The following is a 16,288-nucleotide window of genomic DNA, read 5'->3' as shown; positions in this document are numbered from 1 at the left end:
CTTTAATATGTTTCCAGGTTAGAAGTAGCTGGCTTCACCCAGCCTCCAACATAAAAAATATCATAAAGGCATTGTTCTCTTGATAAGCAGGACTTATTGATTAATTTATGTTTTTCTTTTTTGATTTTTACATTTGACATTCAACGGGATACTTCACTTCATCACCTGGGCAATCAACAGCTTCATAGACAATGAGGCATTATCAATCAATTTAATGACACCAAAACCTTTAATAACCAAATTTTGAAAAGCATACAGGAATAACATACTATATATAAATATACATTTATTGATGCTTAATATATTACAAAGTTCCTGCAATGGCAGGAAAAAAGGGCAAAGGACAACAGAGAAACTCCTTGTTTGGTTATTGTTGGCAGGTTTGCAGTTTACCTCAAGATCAGTTAAATCAATGTCACGCTTAATAAGGATCACAAAGTACTGGCCTTTTGTTTATAACAGGAGGATGTTCCTTAATTTGTGTTAGCGACTAATTTTTAATTTCATTTGAAGAAAATGTTACATAAGGTTTTTTTTGCACATCCTTACGCTCTTATTAAAAAATTGGTTACACTTTCATGTAATTAATAAAAATAAAAATCAATTTCAGTATTCACTCCATTGAAAGTTGCACACTATCGGGTTGAACGTGATGTTGCTGTTCATATTTTCTTGCTAGAAGTGAAAAGAAAACCATAGCTTTAAACAGTGGAACAGCTTACATTTTCTTCAACAGTTAAAGGCAGATGTAACAATAAATTTTAAAAAATCTTTAAATCTGTTCCAACTCTGGCACATTAAACAATTTAAACCTTTCATAAAATATAATATAATACAATGATAGGGTGGTTACTAAACTACCATTGGTACTTTCTGAAAAGCAAGGGAGAGACTACAATAATCCTCACCACCAGTGAAGATCGTTGTTAAAACCCACTCATATTAATGGAATACATACAGTGCTCTCCGAGCTCTGCGAAGTTGCCCCCCTACAAACAGCACAAATGAGTAAACGTGACTATCTACAAGGAAGTTTACAGTTACCAATACACTCTGTGCTTGTGGTTTCCTGCAACATTGCTGAGTGACATCACACCCCCGAAAAAACAAAATGCATTACTTCGGAAATGAAAGCAGCACAAACGCTACTTTCAATGGCGTAAACCAAGCACTAACAAATGCTATGGTTTTCAGTGACTGTGCTGTTTGCTGGGGGTGGGGGGTGACTTAATGGAGCTGGAGAAGCAAACAGTTTCTGGGTTTTGTAGCACTGCATACTGCAAAGGACGATTTCAGCTGGGAGAAACGTGACACCTTACAAAGTCAGTCACATCTGAGTCTTCAGACGTTGTATTCTACACCAAAGATTGACAAGGAATACACAGATACGAGGACTGTTACCTAATCGTGCTACTTTTGCACGCAAGAGCGTTGTAAATACAAAGACAATGATAATGACTGTTTTTTAAGACGTTAGATATATTTTTAGTTATTTTATCTGAAAATAAAAATATCTTTCCAATATTTTTGCAATCTGCATATACGAGACTGTAAAGTTTCCAATACAGTTTTGCAGATGTGTTAAGAATTACTTATGTCAATTTAGGACATAGTGCCCCTTTAAAACAAATCCTGGTTCTTTTTCACATTTATGAATTTGCATTGCATAAAAAAATATAAAAACAATGCTCTTGTAATACAGGAAGTTCCTAATTCTTTTTAAATGTGTTGCTCTAAAGATGGATCGAATCTTTAAATGTCCCTTGATTTACATATTTATTTAAGAAGGACACAATGAGAAACTGGTTATTTTTTCAGATTTAAAAAAGCACACAGCTACAAAGTATTAAGGTGTGCTAGTTAAAGCGTTTTTTAGGAACATACAATTGATTGCTAATGTTTGCTTTTTAAGGCTTAACCTGCAACACTTCTGATTAGGGTATGATATTGGAGACAAATTTATTTTTTTCTGTTCACACAAATGCACAGAAAATGTATTAAATGCAAAATTAACAGTTGCCTCTGGGCAAACAGAGAAACAAAATAGCAGACATTATCCTCGCACCAGTAACAGAGTGCTTGAACTTAACAGATGGGGTTACTGGAATCGCTGTACTGTATATGATAAGTGATTACCCGAAAAAGAAAGGAGCTACATCTCAGGAACTAAAGCAGCTGGGAATCTACTTTTAATGGCATAAATGGAGCGCTAATTAATATAACCGGTCTGGTTCTACTACGACATTACAGGGGGGCTGAATGAGACTTGAAAAAAGAAGAGGCACCAGATCTCGGAATCACCACAAACTGGCACCAAAAAAGCATTAACGAATGAGACCAGTTCAGCTCTCCTATGCTGTTGTAGGGGGGCTAAGTGATGTCATGCACTTGGGGGAAAACAAAGGCACTGTATCTCAGAAACAAAAGCAACACAAATGCTATTTTTAACGGCACAAACTGAGCACTCCAAAATTACTTATTACTTATTTCATAGACTGTGGTACCAATTAAGACAATGCCACTATACCAGCAGCTTTAAATTTAACTTTGTAAATTATGCTTTTGTTGATTCTTTCATAGCCACCCCCCAATGTGCGACGTCCATGACCTGAAACTTTTGGAGTGCATTGATTGTCTTCAATGTAGTATTTCCTTTTATACACTTTAAGAGGCCTATATGTAGTTCCAGAGACTTTCAAAGGGTATGTTATTATAGAAGTTCAGGTGGGTAGCTGCGTCAGCATACGTAGTCTGCAAAGGAACAAGTAATAGGTTTATTCCATACTGAAAAGAGAAGAAAAAAAACACAACATTTCAGACGTGGAGCCTTCTTCAGGTGTGTGACACACCTGGAGAAGGCTCTACGGCCGAAACGTTGTGTTTTCTTTCGTCTCCTTTCAGCATGGAATAATTCAATTACTTGTTATTATAGAATACACACCTAAAGAAGGCTTCACAGCCGAAACGTTGTGTTTTCTCTTTTCAGCATGGAATAAACCTATTACTTGTTCCTTTGTTATTACAGAATTGTTTTATTCAAAGAAATACTTAAAGATGTAAATAAGTTTGACTCTTATGTTTTACGGGATTCAATTATTTATAACAAATATAATGCGTTGGCTTTGTACAATAATATTATTATTGAATTACAAGATCTTTGGAATTGTATTAAGCAAAACATTATCCAATTGTCCAATTTGTTACTATTTCCATTGTATGATGTTTTCCCACTTGTCTTATTGAGAGGTGAATATGTCTGAAGAGCAGTTAAAAATAAAGATGCCTCATCTTTGTTAAATTGTTCCATTGTTAGATTTATTTTGAAAAGTAAAAATGGAACTATGAAATGTTATGTAGGTTTTATAATAGTTAAGAAATTCAATAACATAAATCTATGTCTTTGCAATAAAAGAAGTATCTTTCTCACCAGCAGAGTACATCTCTAACTGTTGCCGTAGTCGCACTTTCTGCAAGCTGTCATAGAAGTTAGGCTCTGGTGTTATTCCTACAGTTGGTGGCAAGGTGAAAATCCTTGTTATTTTTCTTTTGTTTCTGAAAACATAAATAAAAAATGTCATCAATCTTATGAAAATGAGCAAACCCATCCATATTTTCTGTTGGAAGCTACTTATTCCAGCTAAGAGTAGCGGCAGCCTGCAGCCTCTCCTGGAATAACAAAGTATAAGAAGTACAACACCATGGATGAGGCAGCAGGGTGCCTACACCATCTACAATGTATACACACACAGGGACAAACGAGTATGCCGGGCTGCTGAACTCTGTAAAATTAAGAATTTTTGAATGTAAGGTTTGCTGCTTGTGAAATGATTAACAATGTTATTAAATGAGCGATACACAAAACAAACACGTTAGCAATAGAAAGAAAATTCATTCTCAAAACCCACGTTTCATAAATAAGTAAAATTGTTTGCTCATTACACTACCGTTTTATAACCTTTGTAAACTATTTTTAATAGTAAACAAATCACGGAAAACCTGTTCTTAACATCAAGGTTAATTTTTTACAATAGTACAGCTATACGGTAAATGGAACTGCCAGACCGAATAGATTTAATCAATGACACTATCTAGATTGCGTTGTTAAAACAACGTAGAATAGCTTAGAATCTAACTCTGTAAAAGACGTGACCATACATGTTTATAGCATATATGGCAGCTACACCGACAGAAAATGTGTTTTACTTTACGCGGAAGCCTACCGTTAAATTGTACAAATAGCTCAATTCCTCAGCAACATCAAACAAAAACCTAAAAGAGAAGAACTTATATGCATTGACTTACTTTCTTGCATAAATGAGAAGGCCAAAGCTGACAAGAATAACAAGAAGATAGACATTTGTAGCTTCATTCCAGGCTTCGTGTACAGAGTAGTCAATACTAGTACCTTCATCGGCCATCACTCCGTAGCCTCCCATAATAATTAATAAATACAATTCTCTTTGCATAGGTACTTATAACTACACACGATTCCTAGTAGTTTCTACACAGGCCGCGTTCACAAATGCAGATTTATAGAAGCCTACACGGATCTGCAAGTTCAACATTTGCAAGGTATCAGACAAAAAAAAACGACACCATGTCACAGACAGTACCGTGAAGCAAGCCTTTTTTTTTTAGCAAGTTACATTAAGCGACACTAGCTTGGCAGCACCTTTCAAAATAAAAGTCCCCTAAAACCTGCCTTGTAAAAAATAATCCTGGACCAGTTAAAGTCACATTTATAGCACAACAACAATTTATACATCCTCACAACTAGGTGGAATGTGATAAATAGACCAACAGGTAATATGAAATTGCCGTTCTTCATTAGTTTTTTGCTTTCTTACAATCTTATTGGTGTTTTTATATCACTTCCTTATTGCAAATTAACACCGAGCTGTGCACTGCTAGATAGGAAAAAGTATCATTCCTGACCCAAAAAAATTGTGCCTCTCCAAAAGTAGTTCAGATCTATTCTACAGACCCACGGGTAATAGAAAATCATCATGGTTTTCTCAGATAAGTGTCTCTGTCAAAACTGCTGGGGTTCCCAGCATTCCCAGACTGGGACTGTGCAGCAATGGGCAGGGAGCAGTCTCACCCCCCTCCTGACCAAACAAACATTTGTGCCTCTCCAAAAATACCTCAGATCTACTCTACAGACCCTCAGCTAATAGTACATAACCATGGTTTTGTGATATAAGTGTCTTTGCTAAAGTAACTAAGGTTTCTAAGACTACTTGCTGTTCCTAGACTGGGACCATGCAGTGATGGACTCATTCCCCTCCCGACCAAACCAAAATTTGTGCTTAGTCAAAAAGTGACTCAGATCTGTTCTACAGACCCCCAACTAATAGTATATAACCATGGTTTTGCCAGATGAGCGTCCTTTGCCAATGTTGCTGGGGTTTGTAGGGACCTTTTAGTGGCCGATACTAGATTTGTCTCGAAGGGCATGTTATCGCAATGTGGGCATTGTTAACGCTTCACTGTCAATTTCACACTTTTTTCCTTACTGTCTATGGGATAATTGTTTGGGGTGTAAATGTAAGACATATTATCAAACTTCGGTTTTCTGCTTTATTAAATTTATTAGAGTGTATTGAAACAGCCAAAATATTGAATAGACCTTCAGTGGTGATGTGTCTTTCCTGGGAAGGTGGTTCTGCCACAGACATGGTATGGAGCCTTTTTGATTTGATCCGGTAATGTGGAAACGATGGCTCACATGTTGCCCAAGTACCAGTTGATAATTGATTCCCCCCATGCATTCTGATAGACTGGGAAGTAAAGATGCCTTGCAGGTGTTCTGTATCAAAACATTACAGATTTTCTCTTAAATCATATCAGCTTTTATTATTTTGAGTGTAGAACTACTCAGACAGCATTCAAATGCTGCTTCAGCTGTCTGACCTTTTATCCTTTGGACACATAAATTTTGCACAGCACAGGGGGAAGGAAAAACCTCATTTAACTGCAGGAAAACCTCCGGGAGTCCATGGCTTGGGAGCTCAATTTTGGATTATAGAAGTTTCGCGAGAAATTCTCTAATATTAGATTCTATGTCAATTTTACCTGGTTTGGCATCTATGGGTATTTTTGGAAATCTGAATAGCTTTAGATCCCAGAAGGGTCTTGAAAGTCTTGTGTATTGTTACAGGTAAGGCTGTCTGTTTCATTGTCACTGATTGCAAGCTATTCAAAGACTCTTTCAGTGCCTCTTTACTATGCGGTAGAGTTTATACTGTATGTACAGTAACTGTTCAGTGGCTCCAGGTTTTTTTGTGTTTCATGAGTATAGGCATTCTCAACTGTGAGTGCATGGTTTGACCAACAAATGTCTCTGTCTGATGCCTCCTTTATTTCTAGAAAACAAACACAACATTAGTTTAGTCTATGTTATGTGTTGGCTGTGTTGTGATGTTTTAATAATTTGCTTTCAATCTAAATTTCTGTCCAATGCATGAAAGTACCGCCCAATAATGTTCACCTCTGCTTATAGACTTTCCTTCATGGCATATTGTTGATTTAATTTACATTGCACTTTTTAATGTGCTCTGGGAATCTGAATCACAATAGTTTGTGGACAAGAGCTAAATCGTTGCTTCCAGACCACTGTTTGCTTACACTTTGAGCAATTCTGTGTGACTATGTTCTCTAGAAAAGACTTGTGTATGAGGGTCGATTAACTCATGAAAAACTCAGCTATCTGTGCAAGCAAATTTTGGTATGCAAGACACTACAGTTCTAGCAAAAGTCTACATGGGAAGTAATAAAGGTACTGTTTACTTGGCCACAAACAACCCAGGACATAAGGGGAATTATTAAATTGGCTGGGTCAATTTCTCTTGAAATCTATTGAAGGTATCACTTCGCATATCTCATCTAACACTGAAAAGTAGCTGCTAGGATTGTTGATGGCAGGTTTGACTAAATTCAGTAAACAGCCAGGCAAAATCTTAAAACATTTAGAATAGAATTCCATATTGATTTTGGTCTGTATTGCCTTTTCTAATTAGCAACACCCTACATGACAAAATTTAACCAGCACTCGTTTAGGGCTTTTGTTAACCTGTTTTTGAAAATGTAATGATAGGTGGCTTGTTGTGATCATTTGGATGACCATAAATTTTGCGTTCATTATTTAGACTAAAAATGTTTGGTTGTATCTATAGGTGTGCTCCTACTCTGTTCTGTCTGTTGTTTCCGGTGCTTTGCTGTCCTTCTGGTGTTTCTCTCTCTCTGGGGCTATTTATTTATGGGTCTTTCATTTGCTTTTGCTCAGCATTGACGTTTGGATGTCCTGAGACCCGCCTAGCACCAGGTCGCCCCATGTCCGCTACCTGAGGGCATAGGTTTCTATACGGCATTTCCTGAGCCCGGCCTAACCCCCGTTTCGCCGCTACACATAGGGTCTTTTACGCTCTCCTGCCATTCCACAGTTCGTCCTTTCCAACATCCGTGACAATAGGGGGTTCTTGGAATGAATGCCTGAGATGTTATGGAATTTACTTTTCTTGTTCCATTCCTCCTCTTCCACAGGGGCAGGAGACATAGTTATTCTAGACAAATTCAGTCTTATCTTATCACAAAATTCCCTTTCATGTGCTTTGTAAAGAGTTCCTAACCTTTCCACACATTCATTTGGAACTTTATCTCAGAAATTGATGTAGTCCATCCATCTTTTCGTATTGCTGAAATCTGCCCATTAGTATGTCTGTCCATATTGGGATTGACGACAGGAAATTTAATTTGAACCAAAATAGTCATTGGGCTCTTTGTTCTCCTGTCTGTTTATATCTGCCATTGCCTTAATGTACATTTTTTAAATGGTGAAGAAATGGAGAATTCACATTCTCTATGCATCCAAAATCAACATCTGAGTCCTCAGCACCTGTAACAGTGGGGACACTGCTAGTGTTCAGTTGTGACACTCGACTTCTGAGATTGGAAATAGACTGTGTGACAGGTGTGTTACTGTATCTACTACCCATGAAAATGCAGGTGTCATAAATATGAGCAGACAGGTCTTCTAATCCCATGAAATTAACTATGACACTAAAGATATACATGCCGACTCTGCAAAGTTTCCTGGGTTGTTTTAGCTGGTTTTGGAAAATTACCACTGTGCTCGTGTTTTAACGTCAGGGGTGTTCTCATAACACCTACCATGTAGATTCATACTATCGACATCACTTCTGCACATACTGTGCATTTCACTTTCGGAGGGAATGACATGAGGAACAATTTCCTTGGGTGATGGATGCATTACATACAATACTACTTTCCACTTTTGTGTCACCATCTAGCTCGACCTCCCTATCCTGGGAAACCATCTGTTTATCGTCTGTCTTACCACAGTAAGCCCCCAAAATGAGATAATCCAGCGCTGTTTGAGCACCAATGCTGACGTGATACATCAATTTTACTTTTTTTCTGGTTACATATGACTTATTATGTATTACACTGCTGATTGCTTCACATTTGTTCATGAAACTGAACCCAGTTTTTAATGCCGTGGCTTTAACATCACAATTTTCTGAGCAACACAGAAACCCTACAGAGTCAATATTGTAACGCAACGGGGGCTCTGGCGGGCATTGCACTCCACCTTTGGTTTTTTTGGCTGTTGGGTGATTTACAGATGCATTATGGTTTTTGCCTTTTCAAAACATTGCCAGTCATCCACTCCATGTCTAATAACCTATTTTTATTGTATGGTTACTCCATGTCACAGCTTTGGTTTTGGTCACAATACTATGATCTTCAGTGTCAGCATTACTTTGGTTGGGATCACAGTTGTTGTTTACACTTTTCCCTGTCCATCACTGCACGGTACCAGTCTGGGAACAGCAAGCGATCCTATAAACCCCAGCAACTTTAGCAAAGACACTTATCTCACAAAACCATGGTTATGTACTATTAGCTGAGGGTCTTTAGAGTAGATCTGAGGCATTTTTGAAGAGGCACAAATTTATGTTTGATCTGGAGGGGGGTGAGACAGCTCCCTGTCCATCACTGCACGATCCAAGTCTGGGAATGGGAGGTGCTCTATAAACCCCAGCAGTTTTGACAAAGACACTTATCTGACAAAAACAAGGTGATTTTCTATTAGCTGAGGGTCTCTGCAATAGATTCCATCCACCTTTGGAGAGGCACAAATTTCCCCTCATCCAATTCTGCACTGCAGTTTTTCTAGAGGTGGTCCGCACAGACCAACAATATTAATAAAGACTTGAAACTGAATGAAGAAGGGTGATTTGCTATTGGATGACTGTCTTAAAATTGTATGTTTCACCGCTTTTGAAAAAATATGTTTTTGTCCCTGGTTATAGTTTAAAAAACTGATTGAATTAAAATATAATAAAGGATTTGATTTAATTAGAAATTTCAGATACAGCTCCTTTTAAAGCTTGTATCTTAAAACCTTTTTCATGGAACAGAAAAAAAACATTTCTATGAAAAAACATAGCAATGACAATTTTTACAGTACTATAAATGGAAGAAAGGTTCTGTAAAATTAATAAAAACTTCTAATAATCTTAGATTTATCAAACTTGGAGATTAGTGGAGGAGATTTAAAATTAAAAAAAGGACCCTCTCAAATTCTGCCAGAATGTTCAAGGAATTACAGATACCCACGAAGAAATAACAAATCAGGTTTTTCAGTTGCTTGTCACTTCGCTTAATGTTGCTATACTCATACGCTACCGTGGTAGCTGAAGGACTTTTATTTTGATTGAAATTCGGCTATTTACATACACTTCCGGATCATTCGTGTCGCTTAGTGTAGCTAGCTTTACGCTACTAGCGGCCGAGCATTCAAAACAATCGAAAAGCGTTGCTGAAAAAGAGGTGCGTTGGCAACTGGCTATAAGGCTCATTGCTCCTGCTGGCGCCAACTAGGGAGGAGGTGTGAAACTCTTGCAAGTTACGCTGTTCATGTCTGTGAATTTTGTGCAATTGAAAATTAATTTCCAAGTATGAATTATATTGTATTTCCAATGTCATGATCTTATGCGTTTAATGTAAATAGCAAATCAATGAAAATACACTGTAAATTAATGTACACAATTTAAAAATGTCAATTGTTCTTGACAAAATCAACCCTTGTCATACATAACAATTAGAATTATAGAGCAATTGCAACAAAATACATCATATTATTAAGGAACAATTATTTTGTAGAAAAGGTTTGTGAATGCAGCCTAGAAATTCAAGTGATTAAATTAAAGTAATTGAACTTAATTGACTTCAACAATTGGAACATTTATTATTAATAGTATTTATTAATGTAAAAAAAGTGCAGCAGTCAGGTTCAACACATGCAATCCAATACAGAGCTTCATGAAGTGCATACTCTCATTTCTACAAACTTTACAAAACAACTACAAATTGTAACCAACTACATCACTTAGCAATTCTGCAGATAACCTATCATTAAAATATCTAGATCAAAACAGTATTCATGGGAAAGTAAGCTGATATACCGTGGTACAGGTCACATTTACAATTAACTGAAAAAGCTATGTAGAGAGAGTGGGCATAGTCTCCCAACTGTCTTGCCCAATGAGGAGACGGGGGATGCAGGTCTACCTGTTGACAATTGTCCTGAGATTGCCCTCCCCAAGAGGACATTGGAGGGAAATTGGAGGGTTGTGCTGTCAGCTCCACTCATAGCTTTACCACTCAAACTTCATTTGAGTGTATTGGTACATGATCTTTATTGATGTGCTGGAAAGGAGCCACTCTGGGTACTGTCTTGTCTTGGTTATCATTGATTATGCAAGTCTGTACCCTAGAACAATCCTGCTTCTGTCTATGTCCACTGGCAGGATTGCAGAGGAGCTGAACTGGGTGTTCACAAGAGTTGGAATCCTGAAGGAGATGCTCATGGACTAGGCTAAACAGTTCATGACTCAGTAATGCAGAACCTGTCCATGGTTGACAGATATTTTATCTGTTAACTATCAACCAAGAAATATTTATTAATCATCTGTGCAAATATAAGGGGGAAAAATATTTAATATTTAATTTACTAAAGAATTTTGGAATTTTGTAGACAACTGTGTTTGAAGAAACTAGTTTCTTACTGCAATACAGTAAGAAAGCTGTACAATTGATTATTCTTTTAGCTGATTTAGCTCCATCTCTTAATTTTCTAACTCCTTCAGTTTCAGAGTCGCAGGGGAGTCAGAGCATATCCAGGCAAACAACTGGGGCAAGGCAGTGTTGTGTTATACAAATGACAAAGTTCACGTGTCTGTGAAGCAGAAGTCTCTTTGTTCATATGCATATGGAAGTCCAGCTAGCAACCACCAGACTTAAAAAAATAAGTAGCTGAAGATGGTCCTTTATATCTTAAAACAATAAAAGAGTTACTATGACACATTCTAAACAAATGATAAGACAGCAACACATGCCAATTAATTATATCTAAGTTGCAGACTAGATAACAGTTAGTTCTTTTCATGTTCTGGGCGTACAGCCAGCTTACCAAATACATGCTTTTATCTTACTGACCAAGGACAGGTAGCATCTTTGTATACATTTGAGCACAAAGCCTATGTCAAGCCACTAGACTGCATAGTTTGCAAAAACATACAAAAACAAGAAATTATATTATTATCTCACTTCCCAGGAGTCTCTCTTATCTCTTCACAGGACACACCCTGCTGGGACACACACACTCACACCAGGGACAATCACAGAAGCAAATTAATCTACCATTGTGTTTTCGGACTGTGGGAGGAAACCGGAGTACCTGGAGGAAACACATGAGAACACAGGGAGAACATACAAACTCCATACCGATAGCATGCCGGGAATCAAACCCCAGCTGCAAGGCAGTAATACCAACCACTGCACCAATGTGCTGATTTAGTTGATTCTGCTTAATTGCAGTACAATCCAGTATCCAACCAGAACAGATTGGAGAGAATTGTATCTTTCAGTAGGAATACAGTGGACATTAGACAGTGTAGTCTTAAAGATCTATATTATCTGAGAACAGATAAAAAGGGCAGTGATATTGTGCTAGATGCTACTCACCCCCTCTGTAATCAGTATGTATTTTACCATCTGGAAGCAGGATACAGTCCGTCCTATGAAGATCAAACAGGGTTTTCGAGCTTTGTGCCTGCATCCATAAGGATGTTGAATTCTAAGGGTTTCCTTATATCTATTCTCTAAAATAGATTCATGGACATATCACTCAAGCACTTCCCCCTTTTTACCAGATACCATATAATTAATTCACCTGTTTTTATCATTTTAATATTAGTGGGTAACTACAGAATACATTGGACAGTTGAACTTTTTTTAACTATTGTGTTTTTATGTTACATGTATCAGGGATGTTTTTAGTGCATTTGTATGTTTGAAGATTGTGTTCTTTAAATTGCCAAGCAGCATAAATTACATTCCTCATGGAAAAATAAAGTTCTTCTAATTCTACCCACACTGTGGGATCATAATTAATGGCATCTGAAGCTCAGTTCCTAGAGAGGTTGAATGCCATTTTTCAGCTGAACTGTTAGTTTCTTTATCTATGTTGTCTAATAAAATGGAAACATTTACATCACTTTGAGCCTTGGATTAATTTGAGGAAACTGCATCTCAAACCATATTAGGTAGAAAATGCAGTTTTGCATAAAAAAGTGTTACAAAGCCATCAATCATGAAATAATAACCTATCAATTCATTGCTTAATTTAGATCACAACACACAGTCACCTTCAAAATACGTAATGTGATATCATAATGTGTTTTATTTGTTGCTCTTGTAGTGTCCTCTCACGAGGCACCAGTAATGTAGGGGTTGTGCATTTACTGGGACAATTCTTAATTGTAGCAGTAAGTCACAAAATGATTCTTTTGATGGTATTAGAATCCAACCTTGCGGGATAACTCAAACAACGCACATACACGGGTACTAATACACAACAATACATTTATTAATACATAAAATGTGCATATAAACATAATAGATCTTATCAAGAGGGTTAGCAGAATACAAAAGGTATATATTCAATCACGAAGAGTTACATATACCAAGAGGACATACATTCAGTATATCATTCATTTAGACTGTTTCGTAAATGAACTTGGTTACAACTTCTACACTAGATACTCAAAACAAGTACATCACTCATAGGAATTAAATTGATATCAACTGGTTGAGATAACAATTGAATTCTCGAGCGGTAATACAGTGAAGTTGAATACTCATCCATCTGTGGAGTAAGATCTCCTGCAGACACAAAGAAGCAGTGGCAGGCTTGTTGCTGTCCAATCCGCGCTCTCTGGCTCAGTACCAGGCAGTGCTGTTGCAGCTGGAGAGACGTTTCTACTGCAATGCTCTAGCAGTGGGCTCTCTGAAGACCGGCTAGTTAGTTCTGGCTTACTAGCAGAGCTTGTGCACAGAAGAAAAACAACTGCGGGTCCCAGCAGGTCAGGAAGAAGACCGGTCTGTTCCTGATGAAGCGCTAGTCCTGAATACTGATTCAGCTGTCCACAGTTCCGACCTGTTCACGAGGCTTGCTGCTGATGCTAACCTCGGGTGGATCCTTTGTTACGCGCTGGCGACCTCCGCTCTCGACTCTTAGGACAAAGGAAAGTTCTGGCACTCGGACACACTGGCCGTTACGTGGTGGTCCGGGCTGAGTCTGAGGATGCTCAGGTGGAACCCTGAGGCTGAATGTCCAGTAGGCGCGCTGCTAGAAAGTTCTGCGCTTGGGAACTGTGCTGCGCTTCCCAACTGTCCTGCCCTGCAAAACATCCTGCCCTTTGAACCATTCTACAGGCTCTCTGTGTTGCCTCTTTTTACCTAGAGGAACTGCAGGTTGTTCATTGGTTGAAAGTTTCATGGGCATCCGAGACCCATGTGAGGTTAACCTGCCCTACCAGTTCCTGATTGGCTGATGATGAGTAACCATGCAATCTGACCTTAGGGTTGTAAACCAGCTTTGAATAAGACTCCCCCTTGGAATCTCAGACTTTTAGGTGCCAGAAATGACATTTGTTAAGGTGGTTGATGTGTAGCAGCTTAGCTGTAGCTGATGTGTAGCTGCTCCTTATCAGGACACTCTATCAGCTAGAAAAACACCTTAATTGAACCAAATGGAATGGCCTCTCTGTATCACGCACCACTGAGATGAAGGAGAGAGGGACTGGCAAGGGAGCAGAAAACTTAATTCCTGTATTTTAATAAGCCTCGCCGCTACACTCTGTTCTAATTAATCAGTTTCTTATGGTTCTTGTTATTTTGTTATTTGTTATTTTTTTCTTATTTGTGTTTTTGTTTTGCTGTGTAAAATTGTTTTTTCCCATGTGGAATAATTGCCTAAAACTCCTGCTAGCCACCTGATTTTATGTGTGTGATTAAAAAAAATTCAGTCCAATCCATAAAAATCCAGTTAAGAAAGTCCACATAATCTCAAATAGTGCGTCAGTTTTTTCTTTCTGTTTGATACCAAGGTTCAGGCTGTGCAAATAATATTATTAAGCAATACAAATATATATTTATTTTCCTTACTAAGGTATTTACAACAAATGTGATCAGCTGTACCTGATTTGTACCTCTCCAAAGGTTGCTGCAGTGTATTGTACAGACCCATAGCTAATAGTAAGCTAATAGTAAAAATTGCAAATGACAAAATATAAAAAAATTGTGGCTCTCCAAAAGTAGATACAATTGTACAGCCTACAGATAATAGTAAAGGACCACTGTTTGGTCAGATAAGTGTCTTTGCCAATGTTACTGCAGTTTATAGACCACGTCCTGTTCCCAGAATGGTACAGCACAGTGCTAGACAGGGAAAAGTGTCTCTCCCAACTAAACTCACAGTAAAGGGGAAATGCACCAGTGGGCCCAATTACATTTTTAAAAATTGGGTTCAGCTTGTTTGCTACTATCCAACTGAGCAAAAAAAATATTCAGCTCATTTACATGGTGGGGTGTGTGCTCAAGCAAGCTATTAATATGAGGGACCAATCATGGATTTGATCCCATGCCACACCTCCCATGCATTATTTCCATTAATTGATTCTTCTACCTTGGATTTACTGTATAGTTTTCATTTAGCCTGTTTGAATTATGTCTGTTTCTTCCTTTGAATCACTTTCCCCTTTAATCTATCATTTGTTCTGAATGCCTGCTCTTTCTTCATAATCAATTTTTTAATCTATGAGGACACCCAGAGTTTACTGTTTGCAGAGATAACAATTTGTTTATACGGGATCACATTTAAAAAAAGATAGGTAGGAGGTAACAAAATCAGCCTGGTCATTGATATACTCACAGCCAAAAACATTTCAGTCTGTACAATCAAAAGGAGCCTTGCAAAGCTTACATTTATACATATATCTCATCTAACACCGGCTCTATCTGGGACATTGATGGGAAAGCTGCTGACAGGATTATTGATGGTGGTTTTAACCTAACAGCTACAGTAGGAATAATGCTGAGACCTTCTGTATAAGATTCTACATTCTACATATTTTGTTCTGTATTGCATTCATATTAATGACATACTGCATGGTAGTGTGGAAGACCGAGTCAAAAGGTCAGGACAGTGACTATGCGCGGGAAAGGTTTTCTGTTCGCACCTAAGACCACTGTCTTAGGTGCAAACTAAAGCCTGTGATTCCTCACACCCATTCAACCAGAGAGAAATGAAACAGATTGTAGGATGCCAAATGGCATCCCCCTGTCCTGTTTGTTTGACTTCTGACACTGCCCCTTTCCCTGTATGTTCCTTTGATATGTTAAAGTCTTGCCTACTTTTAATGTATAAAAAGGAAAGTATAACTTCAGTCCAGTGAGCATGTCTTGAGTGCTAGGGGAAACCCTGTCTCTGTGATGTGCTCCCCTTCAGCTGATTGTATTAAAGATCTCTGTTGACAATCTCCCAACCTGAGTGAAGACTGAGTTTTCTTCGACAGTAGTATTACATCAGCAGTTGTGTAGGGTGTTATCCAATCTATATGTTTTCTTGACCCAGTTCAAATGGCCACTTTGACCTGTGCTTGAGAATATGCATACAAGTAACCTGCTGTGATCATTTAGGTGACCAATAATTTTGCATTCATCATCTAGATAAAAAAAAAGTTTTAATTTTTATTACTGATGTTTTTGGAATAAAGACCTGAGATATTGTGGAATTCTCCTTTTTGTTTCATTCCTCCTCTTCCACAAAGGCTGGAGACTTACTTATTTCTGATAAATTCAATCTTATCTTGTCACAAAATTCCCTATAACACTCTTTGAAAAAAAATGCTACGTTTCA

General features: G+C 37.8%; 1 protein-coding gene across 1 annotated transcript; it reads right to left on the bottom strand.

The window, feature by feature from the left end:
- Positions 1-210: 210 nt before the first annotated feature.
- On the bottom strand, positions 211-4,653 carry smim19 (small integral membrane protein 19). The gene is made up of 3 exons (XM_088922636.1): positions 4,303-4,653; positions 3,428-3,552; positions 211-675 (listed from the first exon to the last, which is right to left on the bottom strand). The coding sequence occupies exons 1-3, from the start codon at positions 4,464-4,466 to the stop codon at positions 614-616; spliced, it is 351 nt and encodes a 116-aa protein (XP_088778762.1). The 5' UTR covers positions 4,467-4,653; the 3' UTR covers positions 211-613.
- Between the last annotated feature and the right edge of the window lie 11,635 nt (positions 4,654-16,288).

This window comes from Atractosteus spatula, chromosome 1, assembly GCF_055471065.1.
Source record: "Atractosteus spatula isolate fAtrSpa1 chromosome 1, fAtrSpa1.hap1, whole genome shotgun sequence".
NCBI lineage: Eukaryota > Metazoa > Chordata > Actinopteri > Semionotiformes > Lepisosteidae > Atractosteus > Atractosteus spatula.
This window is presented reverse-complemented; position numbering and strand designations above follow the sequence as displayed.